Source organism: Ceratotherium simum, chromosome 25 (genome assembly GCF_057802395.1).
Source record: "Ceratotherium simum simum isolate JZ-2026a chromosome 25, ASM5780239v1, whole genome shotgun sequence".
NCBI classification, from domain to species: domain Eukaryota; kingdom Metazoa; phylum Chordata; class Mammalia; order Perissodactyla; family Rhinocerotidae; genus Ceratotherium; species Ceratotherium simum.
Window position 1 is genome coordinate 25,839,749 of NC_141924.1, and position 16,754 is coordinate 25,856,502.

A 16,754-nucleotide genomic window follows, 5' to 3' on the forward strand; every position below is an offset into this window, starting at 1 on the left:
AAAGCCTGACTCTCAATCTCCCTCAGCGACATATTGCTCGATCCAGCCCCTCCACCTGAATGGCTGAGTCCCCAAACTGAAAAGGCAGACAGTGCTGGCTTCAGCATAATGAGAACAGTCCACAGCACCGGTTCTGGAGTCTGTGAGTCTTGGCTGTGACAGTTACCAGCTGTGTGACTTTGGGCAGGTCTTTTAACCTCTGTCAACCTCATTCACCCCATCTTCATGCAAAGCAATCATCCAGTTTAAAACCACAACCACTGTCCTCTCCATGTATGCAAGCATTAGCCCCATCCCTCCTTTCTAGACTGTCAGACGAGGCAAGGACTCTGCCTGTCTCATCTCTGGTTCCTCCAGTGGGTCCAGCACAAGGCCTTATACTCAGGCCTTACTCTCAGGCCACAGCTTGTAAATGGAGCTGACTTTTTTTAAAACTTCTCTATTTATCTTTGCATCAGGGCTTTTGGGATTTGTACCATTCTTTCCAGCCCCATGAACAAAACCATAAATCATGCCCTCACCACTGAGCCAACTGCCAAAGCTAGGATCCCTGTTTTCTGCCTCGTTTTCCAAAGGTCTTCCGAATCAGGGGAAAATGCTTTCATGAGAGCCCTCGATCGTGTTTATATCTTCCTAAGGATACTCTACTGTCTTCCAATCATTTTCCAGAGCAATTAAAACTTTTAACCGTGGGCCATAAGAGCTTCTACTAACTCAATTTCTTATAGAGAAAGAACTAGTGAGGCCTTCTTAAACATACCAAAGGGAATTTCTCACCTTCAGAGCTATGCCAAGGTAATATCAGAATATTATCTGATATTATTACTGAGGAGTGATGTTTGGCCCCCAGGCCTCTATTTCACCCTGTACTGTAATTGCTTTTGTATTTGTCTGTCTCCCTGCTAAACTGCAGGCCCCCTTGAAGGCAGGGACTGGGCTTTTACTCTATCCCAATGCCTAGTTCAATGGCTGGCACAGAGGAGGTGCTTGACAAATGTTTACTGTACAAATGCATGAAATTGATGGGCCTGAAGTCATTGCCAATGGCAAGGTTAGGACTGCAACCCAGGGGGATCTTGGGAGATGTATCACGAGCATTCATTCATTTAACAAACATTTATTAAATACCTTCAGGGGGCCAACACTGGACAAGGCACTAAGAATAAAAACATAATAAGATCCAATCTTCTTACATAAGACCCAATCTGCCCTAGTAGGGGAGACAAATGTGGAAGTACATCATTATACCACATTTTGATAAAAACTGTTAAGTACAAAGATATAAACCATGGGCTTGAGAGAGAGTGATGAAAAGAAGGCAGTCTGAATTAGGTTAACTTAGTTTAGATGTATTACCCATTTTACACAATAAACCAGCAAAAGATAAGATGCTAGCATTGTGGAGCAATTATTTCAGCTGACAGGCAGGGATCATAAGGTTGTAGGGGCCATAAGGTATAGGCAGTCACATGATAGAATCAATGCATCCAACACAAAATTCAAGATGCAAATGACTAAGTAAACTAAGATATGTTAACATATCTGTGACTCTGTCTCCCTCGAGCTGTTTCTCTTCCCTCTCCACACTTCTTACCCAAACCTTCTTCAAGATAATTATTTTAGTGACCAGCATGTGGTTGATGTTAATATCTGATCATAAACACATCAAAAAATTGATAATTTTAAGACTCAGAAGGGGCTGGCCCCATGGCGTAGTGGTTAAGTGAGCACGCTCCGCTGCTGGCGGCCTAGGTTCAGATCCCGGGCGCGCACCGATGCACCGCGTGTCAGGCCATGCTGAGGCTGCGTCCCACATAAAGTGGAGGAAGATCTGCCAGATGTTAGCCCAGGGCCAGTCTTCCTCAGCAAAAAGAGGAGGATTAGCAGATGTTAGCTCAGGGCTGATCTTACTCACAAAAAAATTAAAAAAAGAAGAATCAGAACTCAGAGAACATGGGTACACTAAATTCACCCATGTGAAAAGGAATCAAGATACATCAATAATGTACATAAAAATGTAGTATAAGTCATTAGAATTTAACTGCCATTAACGATTTTTTTAAGTTCAATTCAAAATATTTTTAAGAAAACATAATGAGTAATTAAACTATTTTATGTTCAAAAGGAGCTTGAAAAATAACGGCAGACATCAGGCTGTACTGGCGCTTCCTCAGAGTAAATAAGAGCAATTTCTGGATTTACTGAGAGATAAATTTATAGTGGCTCCAATCCACCAGAGCTTCGTGCACGCTGTGAGCTGTCTCATTAGTATGTCTCACCTCGCATGTGCCTCTGTTCTCCTCCTGTATCTGCCTCTATCGACATTTTCCACTCCTATATCCAGAAAGCCAAGTGCTGCTGGAGAAAAATCACAGGCCAAGTAGCCTAGTGCCCCAACAAATTTATGACTTTTAAATCTCCCATGGCCTCAATCCTTTCATCTGTCCTTGGTCAGCTTCCTCATCCATCATACTCAATGACTATGAATATTCAAGATCTTCATCTCTCTCTCAGAAGACCATACTTTCAACCCTCTACCCCACTCCAGTACAGTCATGCACCGCATAAGGAGGTTTCAGTCACCGTGGACTGCATATATGATGGTGGTCCCATAAGATTAGTACCATATAGTCCAGGCATAGTAGGCTATACTATCTAGGTTTGTGTAAGCACACTCTAGGATGTTCGCACAACGACCAAATCACCTTACAAGGCATTTCTCAGAACACGTCCCCATCGTTAAGCTGACGCATGACTCTAGTAGAGAAACTTGCCTCCACTTCATTGAGAAAGTGAAAACCACCGGGTGTGAACTGCCCCAGCTTCTCCCACCCTTTTCTTACAAACTTACTCACATCGCTTCCCACCTTAATCTGCTACCCCAAGACCTAGAGGAAGAGGTGCCTTTCCCCTGCTTCCAGTAAGCTATCTCACGTATGCGGTCGATGTCTTTCTGTTCCCTAACGTCTCCTGTAAAGCCTTGTTCCATCATTCATCCTTCCCTCTTCAAGACAGGCAACCTCCACCGCTCCTAGCTCCTGTCCCTTACCACCACTCCTGTCCTAGCACCCTTCCTGACAGTGTATCTCCTCGAACTGCTCTTCTACCCTCTCCAGACTTCTTACCCAACCCTCCTGAAAGATTCACCTACACTTGCAACTTCCACTTTCTCACCTCTCACTCCTCAACTCCCTGTAGCATCTGCTCCCACTAGTCTAATAAAACATTCACCGGCTATAATTTAGTTAAAGACGCAGATCCTGGATTTAAGCGGAACTGTATTTGACTCCTGCCTCCTCCACTTATAAGCTGGGAGACCTTGAGCATGCTTGCTGCTTAATTTCCCTGGGCATCAGTTTCCTCATCTCTAAAATAGGGATAATAATAGTAACCAACTTCACAGAGTTCTTGTAATATTAAAGGACATAACATATTTAAAATACTGAATTGTGTCTGCACATGCCATGCGCTCAATAAATATTAACTATTAACATTATTACTAATACTAGTAGTGTTTGCATTTTAATGATTACTATCATTATTGCTTTTCAATATTGTTATGCTAGGTCTAGCTAAAAATTGTGAACTTAAACTCATGCAGCCAAGAAAAACTACTTTGCAACCTCCGTGTACAATGTGTCTTATCTCTTGGCCTAGGATAACCTTTTCTATCTTCACACTAGGATCTGCTCCTAGGAATCTCCTCTCCATACTGATTCTGTATGACTCTAGTCAGTTCAGTTCATACATACACACACACCCACACACACACAGATTAGGTAAATTTATTTGTGTCATGTGGACCAATATGAAACTATTTAATTAGCTGAATGCAAGAACTTTAACCTATGCTGCCTTTGCAGCAACAAAGGTATCTATACCAACGTTCTATGTGCAGCTGGAAGTCAGTAATTACTGATGGACAGATAGTTGTGTAAAACGACTTAGTCCTTCCCATCATCAGTCACAGCAAGAACAGAAAGAATATTTTTAGCATCATGTTTGAATCCTACCTGACAACTTGGAAACTGCAGTAATTTGAACCTACGCAGGCAATGAAAGGAATGCTTTATGGTTGGTTCACCAGAAATTATACCTAATGGTCATTTACATTCTGTGATAGATCACTAAGAAGGTTAGCACGGACCACTCATTCCCTTCCCTCATCTCTTTGCTATTCTCAGTTTCTTGTTGTCACAAGCTGTGTCTGGCAATATTTTTCTTAACTGGGAGGAGGCAATAATAAGCAAAGGCAATTGTAACAGGTATGTTCAGCAATGAACCAAATTGCACAGCAAGATCTCATCCCGGTGACAAAAACAGCTTCACTAAGGCATGTAGTTTTGTTTGTCTAACAATTTACTTCTTGGAATGAGCTCGTAACTGCCCACATCCCAACCAGCACTGTTAGGTAAAGCTTGCTTTCATTGGACATATTAGAGTGGGGTGCAATTGGGAGGCACCTTCTCTCTGGCATCTCATGTTGGGATCCTGCACACTGACCTAATTCCTCTAGAATTCAACAGTGATTTACATTACAGGCAAAGAAAATCATTCCTCGTTCTCTCTCTACCTTTAAAACCTTTCCTCTTCTTTTCTACCAATATTTCAAAACCAATTTGGATCCTAAAAGTCTGTTTGAAATCAGTTAACTAGAAGATGAAGAATTTACATATGGAAGGCGGGACCATGGTAGGGATGATGATGATGATTAAATAGCTAATATTTACTAAACATTTATTTGCACTAGGCCCTCTGCCAAATACTTAACACATATTATTTGCTTTAGTCCTCACAACTGTGAGAGGCTGACATTATTACCCCATTTTTACATTTGAGAAAACTAAGCAAGTTAAATAACTTGCCTAAGGTCACACAACTAACAAGATTCAAGGCTGAGATTCCAAGCCAGGTCTGTCAGAAGCCAAAGCCCATTAATACTATAAATCACATGTCATAATCACAAATTCTTTTTCTGTGACCTAATTTTAACTACAGTTTGTATAAAATTAGATTTAAGCTTGATTTTATTATCAATGGTCTGCTGCAGCAAATCTATATATTTCCATATTAGAAAATTAAGTTCTCCATTTAAAAAATAGGAAAAGGACATAAACGGCCAAATGAATTCAAAAAAAGCAAATATTAAATTTCACGTATATAAAATTAAAGGGACTTCAATTCAGTTCAAGAAATAGTAACCTAGTGATATAATGTACAAGGCCTTGTAAGAATTCAAAGATTGATAGCATTACCCTTGCCCCCTGAGAAGCTAATGATCCAGTGGGAGAAACACAGTGTAACATTTCAAGTCTTACTTCAAATGTCATCTTCTAAGAGAAGTCTTTCTTGACCATGCTATCTAAGCTGTCACCCCATTCCCTGTTACTTTCTATCACAGAGATCAGTAAACTTTTCCTGTAAAGGGCCAGATAGGAAATAATTTAGGCTTTGCAAGCAATACGGTCTCTGTCAAAACTACAGTTCTGCTGTTGTCCCTTGAAAGCAGCTATAAACCATATGTAAGTGAATGAGCATGGCTGTGCTCTAATAAAATCTTATTCACAAAACAAGCAGTAGGCCAGACGTAGTTCATAGGCTGTAGTCTGCTGACCCCTACTTGAACATATCACTCTGTTTTTTCTTTCATAGCACTTAACAAAATCTTAAATTATCTTGCTTATTAATTTATTTACTATGTCCCTCCACAAAAATGTCAGCTCCAAGAGAGTGGGGTCCTTGTTGCTTGTTCACAGCTTGCTCTCCAGGGCCTAGAAAGGAGTACCTGACACACAGTTCACTCTAAATATTTGTTGATTGACTAAACGAATGAATACCATTTCACAAAAGGAGAAACACACATTGCCAACAAATATATGAACCATATTTGGCCTTAATAACAATAAAAATAAAATAAGTGAAAACGTCATTTTTAACTTGTCAGACCTACAATGGTTAGAAAAAGAGATGAAGGAAGTGGAGGAGGAGAGGAAGAAAAAGGGGCAGGGAGGGAGGGAGGAAGAGAAGGAGGAGAAGAGCTAGGTAGATGAATATATGGATAAATTGGCCCTCTCATCTACTGCTGATGGGAGAGAAAATTGGTGCAACTTTTCTTGAGAGCCATTTGCAAATATACCCCAAAATGTATATGCGAATTCAAAAACGGGCAAAAGATTGAATAGACATTTCTCCAAAGAAGATACACAAATGGCAAATATGCATATGAAAAGATGTTCAGCTAAATTAGTCGTTAGAGAAATGAAAATCAAAATCACAATGAGATACCACTTTACACCCATTAAGATGGCTATCATCAAAAAAACCCCAGAAAATAACAAGCGTCGGTGAGGATGTGGAGAAATTGGAACTCTTGTGCATTGCTAGTGGGAATGTAAAATGGTGCAGCTTCTGAGAAAAACAGTTTGGGGGTTTCTCAAAAAGTTAAATATGGAAATACCATATCTATCAATTCCACTCCTAGGTATGTACCCAAGGAATTGAAAGCAGGGACTCAAACAGATACTTGTATACCCATGTTTTTAGCAGCATTATTTACAATAGCCAAAAGGTGGAAACAACTCACATGTCCACCCACAGAAGAACGGATCAACAGATATGGTATATACATACAATGAAATATTATTCAGCCTTAAAAAGGAATGAAGTACTGATACATGTTACAACATGGATGAACTTTGAAAACATTGTGCTAAATGAAATAAGCCAGCCACAAAAGGACCAATATTGTATGATTCCATTTATACGAAGTACCTAGAATAGGTAAATAGCAGAACAGAGGTAGAAAGTAGAATAGAGGTTACCAGGAGCTGGGGGAGGAGGAAATGAGGAGTTATTATTTAATGGGTACGAAGTTTCTGTTTGGGATGATGAAAAAGTTCTGGAGATGGATGGTGGAGATGGTTGCACAACATTGTGAATGTACTTAATGCCACTGAAGTGTACAGTTAAAAATGGTTAAAATTGTAAATTTTATATTATGTACACTTTACCACAATAAAAAATGTATATATTCTTTTTTACTCCAAAATCCTATTCCTAAGAATTAACTCCAAGGAGATAATACAGAAGGATGAAATATGTATGTACTAGAATCCATCAACCTCAAGATCCATGAATAAAGATCTGGTTATGTAAATAGATCCTGACACAACAAATACACAAAAGAGACTATTATAAAGGCATTAAATAGAACAAGGTAGACTTTTCACATAAAAATATGTCTATAACAAGCAAGTTACAGAATGCATGTATAGCATGATCCCATTGATGTAAAATTTCTGAAGTTTATCTGTACATGAAAAAAAATTTGAGATATTCTCCAAAATATTAATAGTGGTTATTCTCTGAATGGTAGATTTGAGATAATTTAAAAATTATCCTCTTCTAAATTTTCCACACTAGTTGATTTTTTAACAAAGAATATTTTAACCAAAATAACATGCTATTATAAACTTATGTTTACCATTTTTTCACTTGAATTAAGGAAGGTTAGGCTCTTGATACTTTCATAATAGATGTTTTCTGAGTTTCTATTTCCATAGCAACAATAATACTTGTGAGAGAATCAGACACAGTTTTAAAAGAGATACATACCTCAGATAGTGGTGTTATCTCTTTATCAGTCAGAAACAGAGTCATTATTTCAGAGCAACATTCAATAATCATGTTCTAGAAACAAGAAGACAATATAGTGAGGTTGAACTTATTGGTAAAATATTAGATATTTTAATTATAAACTATTTATTTCTTTCATCTTTTGTTGCATCATCATCTAACCGTAATTCTCAGGATGAGACTTAGAGGGACTCAGAGGTCACAATCCCCTAAGTAATTAGGGTTATTTGAAAAGATACAGAATGGCCACAAAAGCTAAGATTTAATTATGAATAAAACATTATTTTAGGATTCTTTCCCTGTTCATTCACTGTTAAAATTCACATGATACAGAAGAACAACAAGCAAGGTAATTCACACCAAAATAAGATTCTGGAAAATTACTTTTCTTCTGAGAAGACAGCCCTGGAATAAAGAATTTAGATTCCAGAAGGAGGATGAAACAGAGAGGAATGTTTGGGAATTGGGAAAGAAATGGAAAGAGTAAATGAAGAGGAAGTGAGAATCAATATCATACGTTGTCTATTGTTGATGACACTACCATGGCCCCACAGCTACATTTATGTGTGGACATCTGACCCAAGAGGGATCTACCCACAGACAGGGTTGAATCAATCAAGTTCTCTATCATTATAATTTCATATAAAGAAGGACAGCAGAAGAGAGCTATAGCCAGTACTGGCCGAATGAGCTGAAAGGTCCTGATCGGAGTTGGAGAAGGCAGCCATTGGGCCAGATGTAAGACGAGTGAGAGGAGGAAACAGACATGAGTGAGAACTTACGCCCCCTGGGGACCCAGCACAATCTTGGTTTCCAACTCTCCAGTTCCGTTTTCTGTGTTTTGTTTCCAGTTCTTGGCTATGCGTGAGCTTACTTGTTATACTGTGTCCAACACCACCTCCCCACCAAACCTACTTTACTTAAGCTACTGTAAGTAGTTTGTCTTTACTTACAGCTAAAGGAGTCATGACTATAAAACTGTCAGAGACAAACTATGCCTACTTCACAATGTGCCAGTGTCCAGCCTGAAAGGAAGCAATGATTTGTTTTTATGGTAGTATCAATATACACATATACTAGCATTCAGAAATATTAAAAATTAATATACTTTTATCATTTTAAATTATAACTGACTGATGCTGGTTAAAACCTTAAAATAAAGAAGCAAACAATTGAACCCACAGCCCAAAACCATGTTATATCTAAGTTTTAATAAATGCACAAACATAGAAAAGATCAAATTTTAGACTTTGAAAGCTATAGCTAATTCAATTCAATTTAACAAATATATTCAAGGCATTATATTAGGTGCTATGGGACACAAAGATGAAGAAACAGACACCATCCTCACAAAGCTCACAATAACTGAGAAAAATAGATTTGTACACAACTAAATAAAATACCAATAGAATGTGGTCAGACCACGGGTAGTTTAACATGTTATAGGGGCCTAGAGGTGGGAGAGAGTAATTATAAGTACAATGAACAGGGAGGACTTCCTGGAGAAAGGATCATATGAACTGAGCCTTGAAACAGTAGTAGGATTTCAACTGGCAGAGAATGGGGACAAGGGCATTCTGGGTGCAGGAAGCCATGGAAGCAAAGAAACACTGGGCATTCAAGGAACATAAGGGATCTGATATGGTCTTTACTGCGGGCATGTAGAGAAAAGATGGCAGTAAGAGTGGTGAGAAATAAGGCTGGAAAGGTAAACTTACAACAAGACACGTGGCAGTAAGGAATCTGGATTCTGTTGTGTGGGAAATTGAGAGGCACTGGACTGAGGGAATAATATCCAATTGCTTTAAAAAGATAAATCTGGCCACAGTTTAAAGGTGAACTGGACTGTTCTCACCAAAAGGTGAGACTTAAATGTGAGCTTAAATGTTTTCACCAAAAAAAAAGGTGAACTGGACTGGGAAGAGACAAGAAAAAGAGAAACCAGCTAGCAGCCTGCTCAAACTGTATGGGCAGGGAGTGATCATGGCTAGAAGGAGCCCAGCTTCAATGGGATCAAAAAGGATAGAGGGCAGGCATTTACCCAGCACTGATCAGAATAGACCAGTTACCTATGATGAACTTTCCAGGCTCCTGGTCCACTTCACTGGACAGAGAAGAACATACATCAACTCCTATATTCCTCTTATTTATCTATATTTCTATATTTCTGAGTTCCTAGAACTGGTTAACGTATGTTTTTTTCCTACATAAAAGGTTTCAATAATAGCCATGTTAGGTTACTGTCATGATTTCATCAAGAGCTACCAAGCAAAATGATACTGTCTATATCATTAATCATTTCACGTAATAGATGAAGACAGCAACATTACCTGATAAATGCCTCCTGCTGCCTGCCTCAACATTTATCAAACAGAAGTTTCGCCTCAACAACATTCTATTTCTCTGGTATTATTTGAGGTAAACCACATACACATATCGGAAACTGGCTGATTCGATGTTGGACTGTGAGGGAACTCACATGACCTTGTTACCACAGAAATGAAGGCAAGGAAAGGATTGAGCTCCTTGGCCCCAGTCAGAAAGCTGCTGGAGGTGTGCTGTAGTTGGCAAGGGGGCTGGGAGAGCACAGAATGACCCTTGCTCAATCTTTGCAATTTCTCCCTTAAAAAGGAGCATCTGTTGATTTTATGAGAGATGGCCCTCTGAATTACTTCAAAAATAACAAAGCCAACTCTTTGACTTAGTTGAAATCCTCATCATCTTTAACCTATAGTACAGAAGAAAGTTTCAAAATTGTTTTCCATCCTCCGAACTCTTGCTTCCCTCATCCCTCCTTCACATGCCACCAGGCTTATCTTAGCAAATTGTAGGGTGAGGCATGAGATGCCCTTCCAGGTGCTGCCTCACCTTCTCCTATCCCCCACACCCAGCCCTGCTTTGCCACGGCCCTTTCCTGCAGAACAATGTTCATTTACCACCTATTTGTTCAACATCTATTGAATGCATCCTAAGTGCCATGGAGTGGTAATGAACAAGAAAGAGAGAGCCCTTAAGGAGCTCACAGTCTACTGAGAGGAATAGGAGAGACACTCTTACAGCACGATGTGGTGAGATCGGAGAGGATCTCAGTTCCACCCACCTCTTCAGCCCCATCTCCCACTACATTCACCCTCTGTTCCTGCCACGACAGATGTCTCATGGTCCCATGAATATAATATTCAGTTTCATGACTTCACATCTCATCTCTTGCTGTATCCTCAGTCAGGAATGAGTGCTCTCCACACGTCTCCAACTAAAAGTTTCACAAGCAACTACTGAAGTGGCACTATGTTTCAGTTACTGGCCTCGATATTGGAGATAAAATGATGAATAAGACCCCTGAGCATAGGAATTCACAGTAAGAAAGAGAAAGAGATACATATACAGATAATTGCCAAAAAAAATACAGTGTGGGCCCAGGATATTTTGACGTGCAAGGGAAAATGGCCTTTATTTTAGTCTATAGGGGCTATACAGTGCTGTCTGAGCTATTTAAGCAAGGACAAAGTCTAGCTCGCTCAATTTCTCTCTCTCTCTCTCTCTCTCTCTATCTCTCTACACACACACACACACACACACACACACACACACACCCCTATGTGAATGAGATTTCAAAAATGATAGAATAGTTTGCATCAATAGCCCCACCACTGAGAAGGAAGGATTCCAGCAATCCTGACCTTTTGTATAGTGCGGAACCCAGGTAAGGGGGGGCACGGGTAAAACTGGAAGAATTCAGAGAGACTAAGTTGAACTACATAATAAGGAGCTAAGCCAGAGCAGGAAGGGAGAGGAAACAAAGCACTCCAGGCCGACAGAGTTGGAGGGAAAGTTTTAGGAGTTTGAGCCAAATGAGACAGATGTTGGAGAGCCGCTGTGGATGTCAGAGAAATACTAAGAGCAGGACAGTTGGGGAAAAGAAGTTTTTCTCTGTGTTATGCAAAGATTCCCTCTCAGATGTTCTCACAACAGACTCTGTAAAGATTTAGATTATTTTCAATGGTTTTGAACATCAGACAGATGTTTCTTTGAAAGCCATATTTTGCTAAGAGAGGGCCACCAGGTGGCTGGGCTCATTATGAATGATATCTGGGTACCTATGACCATACTCATACAATGATAAAGCTCCTCCATGACAGGGACCCAATTGTACTGATTTCTGTATGTCGTCGCCTCTCCAAGCCTGGAAAGATTTTGCACATAATACTTTCTCAAAAAGAACAGTTTCGCAAAAATTTGCACATAATATTTTCTCCAAGCCTGGAAAAACTTTGCACAAATAGTTTCTCAAAAAAATTTTGCACATAATAGTTTCTCAAAAAAAATTTTGCACACAATAGTTTCTCAAAAAGTATGATGCTAATGTCCAATTGTATTTTGTTCTATGTTTTCATAGTTCTTTGATATTTGGAATATGTTGACCACATACTAATTTTAATTGCCTTGTACAATCCAGGCATTCCATACACGTTTGCTAAACTAACCTTAGGTGACATGGTAAACATATTTTAAGCTTTTCATATCTGTACAATATCATTCCAAAAAGGTGTTTGTGTCTTAAACACAGTGGTTTGCATCTTTCGTATGCATTAAAGCACCTGATACATTCTGAAGATATCCCTAAAGCTGTGAATGACAGGGTAAAATAACTCAGTCATTCTGAGCCAGTGTTGTTCATTTTAGAAGAAGGACATACAAGGTTTTCAAGCCAGAAGTGATTAAAACACCTGTTCTTTAGCCCTCCCAATATATCTTAAATTGATATCTGTGTTCTGAGGTTCTTGGTTTATTCCAGACCATAGGGCTTTGGAGAAGAAAGAGGAAGGAAAAAAAAAAACAAAAAGGAAAGGAATGAGAAAGAGAATAAGATTCACTACCTCCCATATCAACCAAAAGCACATTTTCTGGACTCTTATATTTAATAACCCACCAAAAATCTATACTGTGATAGAAATAAATACATTAGATTATAGAGGTTATGAAATCCTGTTCAATTCCCCACCAGAATCGATCTCTTCAAGTGTCCTAGTTAATTACTAATTAGCTCCAAGTGAAGGTTGTCATGACAACGAATTGGCAGATTTAGTCAATGGGATTTACTTGATATAACCCAGAATCTAGTTGCTTTTTTTTTCTTAAGTGTTGGTTAGTATACTTGGAAAAAAGAAAACTTTATATTTTCTTTCCATTTCTCAACTTTTAAATGCTGTGAACTAATTTAATTTGTTTGCTAATTCACTTAAACAAATATTAGTTTTCCTCCCATTTCGCGACATTCTCTCATATACAGAACTAACAGAACTGGAAAATATCTAAAAATGCCCTACTTAAAGCTAAAGAAACACTTTCTAAGTTGGAGAATAAAACAAATTCAAAAATACAGAGGAGAACGTCAGGATTGAACGGAGTTCATTCTACTCAAGGACTGACCCAACCACATAGACCATACTAGTCAGGACATGAAAGCAAGCCACAAAACTTGGTTAAGGTGAGGTAGGTCCTCTGCATTCCCCCCTCTGCTTACATTCAAATGCCCCCCTTCTCTGCCCCCAATTATTCCTAATTTGTTTACATTCATAGTCAACCTCTTGGCTCAGACGCTGGGCTCATTGTGATAATTTGATATCTCCATCCCACCCCTAGGGAAATTCTGATGACTCACATTCCAACCAAGGGACCCATCTCTCCATTTCAGAGCAGTATTTGAATGACAGGATCATTTTTAGAAATGAGAGAAAAATTAGTCCCAGGAAAGGTTAAGTGACTGACCCTAGCTAGTAAAGCTGAGTGGCAGAGTCCAACCTAGACTCTTACTTACTCTTATGGATGCTCACTCTCCTGCCTCAGACAATCTAAACTGAAAAAAGAAATGGGTTCAGGAGAAAATAATCATTTTTCATATATGAACTATATAGAAGTGGACTTACGGACAATTTCAGCAAAGAATATTCTAGACTATGGCTCAAAGACAGCCATCTGGTAAGTTTGGTCTATGACTGAAAAACTGCGATTGCAAATGATCTACAAAAGAAGTGCAAAAATGACATGAGAGCTGAATTCTTCTTGAAAACAGACATGAAAGGGCAACCATGCATTTTATGAAAAGAAATATATACATACGCATATATAGTATATATAATCTCATGAGTTCGAGATATCTGGTCTATTGGGAGATCTATTATAAGCACTCAGTGTATCAGTAATATCATTAAACATTTGGTAATTCATGCTGTAACATCTGAGGACACTGAAAAGGATGTGCAACCCAAAGTCTAAGACACCAGTTCTGTGATAAATCCAAGCACAGAGCAGAGGAGATGTAAATGCTGGAAAGTGGCATTTTGCAGAGGCTACCTGTTCTTGCCTGATGAATCCTCTTACAGCTGGGCTTGCTGCTTTCACAGTGATGGAGAATGCATTCATGCACTCTACCGGTAAATTCAGACTGAAAATGCCAGTAAGTATACGCTGAAAATCAGGAGAGTTGCCAGCTTTTAAACTTCCACATAATGAATGCGTAGATGAGGTGAACAAGAAAACAAAAAGAGCCATACCAATAATATTCTTTAAGAATTAAAAATGTTTTGTTATTGGTAACAAATTGACTATTAACCTAGCAGAAAGCGATTTAAGAAAAAAGATACAGCAGACAAAAAAAATAAAGGGAAGATCCTAAAAGCTTTCAGAGCAGGAAAACAGAGATAGGACCCAAGTGGTTGGGAATTCAAGCAGGAAAATGTGAAGGGAGGGCCCAGGGTTAGAGCTGTGCCGCAGGCATTGGGGGCAAGAGTCTTCAACGAGAGCGGGAGGATGGGGGCTTCCAAGAAGAAAAAAGGGAATTGAGACATTTATTTGATAAGCACGAATACTTGGGTAAAAATCCGTGGATGAACATGAGAAAGATCTGATGCAATGCCCAGAAAAAAGTTAATGAAAAAAGACAAGTCAAGGAAAATCAAACCTTATGCGAGAAAGGAAAATAACCATAGTACACTACTTGACTTAGCCGTGAACATTGTTTACAGGGGCATCGTGATGTAAACACTGAATACTGGTTTCACTAAATTCTCTGATATAACAATATTTAGAAGGGAAGGGGAAAGGAGAAGTTGCGAAGAAGTATAAGTAAGCCAAATTCTTCTATACCATGATAAAATCAATATTATCTGAAATTCATACATCAAGAGAAAAAGAATAATTATTTGTAGCTATTAGTACTATTCATCAATATTTCCGGCTTTCCTCCTTCCAAGCTGGCAGCATGTGACTCATTTATAAGGCCAGCGAGATGTTAGTGGAAGTGATATGATGGAAACTTTAAGAGCCAGTGTGTGATTTGCCCCCTCTCTTCCCTCCCGCCACAGTGACTGGCGATATTCCTTCTGGGCAATCTTTGTTTATATTTTTGGAGGCACCCTGCCTGCAGGACTGTTAGTCTCTGCTCTTGCACGCAGTAAGCCTGGAGAGGGCAGAAGGGGAGTGAGGAAACCCTGTGGCTACACCGGTGTGCCAGATGGCTGTGTGACTAGGTGGGCAAGTCTGGCTAATTCAGAGGTGAAATATTAACAAGCTCATTTGGTCACAAATCTAAAGCTATGTTTGCTAGTCAGCTTTATCAGTAATGATGCTGACATTTTGGTCTCCATATATCTGTCTCCTGTGTCCCGTTCCTCAATGGGTTCCCGACTCAGGAGGGGTACGGAAAGGGTATGACCCTTTCCTCCAAAACACAAACATCAGTCACCACAAAAACCACTCAACCGTGTGATCAGATTAATAACATACTATAAGGATAACGCCTTTTTTTTGGTTAGAATATACATATGCATAGAAAAATCTGAAAGATATACGCTTATCTGTATTTTCTAGTTTTTCTTCACACATTACTTAGGTAACAAAAATGTCCAAATAATAGAGCTACAGTGAAAAATTAAAAGTAGTGTTATAAAGTTATAGAGCATTGTTTCTTGGAATTCACAGCTATATCTGAATGATTTCTCTAGATTAGCTTTGTTCTCATTCACCATCAGATTCTTATAATTGGCATGCTTAGAAGAGTTTTGACGGAAACACTACATGTGTCCAAAAGTTGGGTCATATCTGGTACTCTAAGTAGAGAAAATAGAGGGAAGAAGAACCACAAAGTCCAAGTTTAGTTACATAGTTCTGCTTGGATGAACTAAAGAATAATTTTAATAATTATGTATAACGACATCCATCCTGCAATGGCAATGCACTTTTCCATTATTTAATAACTTACTTCCATTTCTTTATCAATTGATTTCTCTTCCATTTCTTCTATTTCAGATACAGTTTCATCTGAAGTAACTTCAGGAGTTGCTGGCAATGATATTTCAGCTATTTGCGTAAGATTAGACAGTTTCTCATGAATTGAAATAACTCTAAAAATAATAAATATATATGTATTTTATTTGAAAAGTTAAGAAAGGCATTCATTTATTCTCAGATTCAACAATAAATGTAAAGTAAGTCCTTAGTTATTTAACACTTAGATTTCTGGCATCCCCAAACATCATCCATTCAATCATTCCTTCATTCAAGAAACAACGAGCAAAGAGACACGATGCTAACCTGCATACTGTTTGTGATCTAGTTATCCACTCAGATAGATACATAATTACAAACTCGCAAAGGCACAATGAAAGAAGTGTATACGTCCAAAATATTGCTTAAGATGAAAACGAAAATAAATATCTACTTGGGCAAAGAAACTCCAGGCAATGACAAAAGATTTACTCCTACGTAAATCTTCATGCCCTGCTATGATTGTCTGGCTGACCTGAAGGTAAGAACTAGGACAAGTTAGCAATGGCTCTAAAAGACCAATGGATGAGCCCACAATAGTGAAGTGAATTATGTGGGGAGTAAGCGTAGGGAAAAGAATCAAGAAAGAAGGAAAAGCAAAAGCCGAGGAGGGCAGAGGACACAGTGGCAATCATGCTGAAGACAGAAAGCTTCCAGAGCACAGGTCAGTGAACAGTGGAGTCTCTGAAGACAGAGGTGAACTGGTGAGCGGAGTCAGAAGATGCAAAAGGCTTGAAACAGCTGAGTGAGGCAGCGGCCACCTTCACAGCCCCAGTGACTTACACTACGTGCAC

General features: G+C 39.0%; 1 protein-coding gene across 6 annotated transcripts in view; it reads right to left on the reverse strand.

Moving 5' to 3' along the window:
* Nucleotides 1-16,754, reverse strand: part of CFAP54 (cilia and flagella associated protein 54) — a 289,887-nt gene that overhangs the window by 16,452 nt on the left and 256,681 nt on the right. For all 6 annotated transcript variants that reach the window (XM_087449073.1, XM_087449072.1, XM_014780106.2 and 3 more), the window contains 2 exons: nucleotides 15,896-16,037; nucleotides 7,615-7,689 (listed from right to left, as the gene is read on the reverse strand). In XM_087449073.1, coding sequence (XP_087305199.1) covers nucleotides 7,615-7,689; nucleotides 15,896-16,037 — 217 coding nt within the window. The remainder of the gene's footprint in view (nucleotides 1-7,614; nucleotides 7,690-15,895; nucleotides 16,038-16,754) is intronic.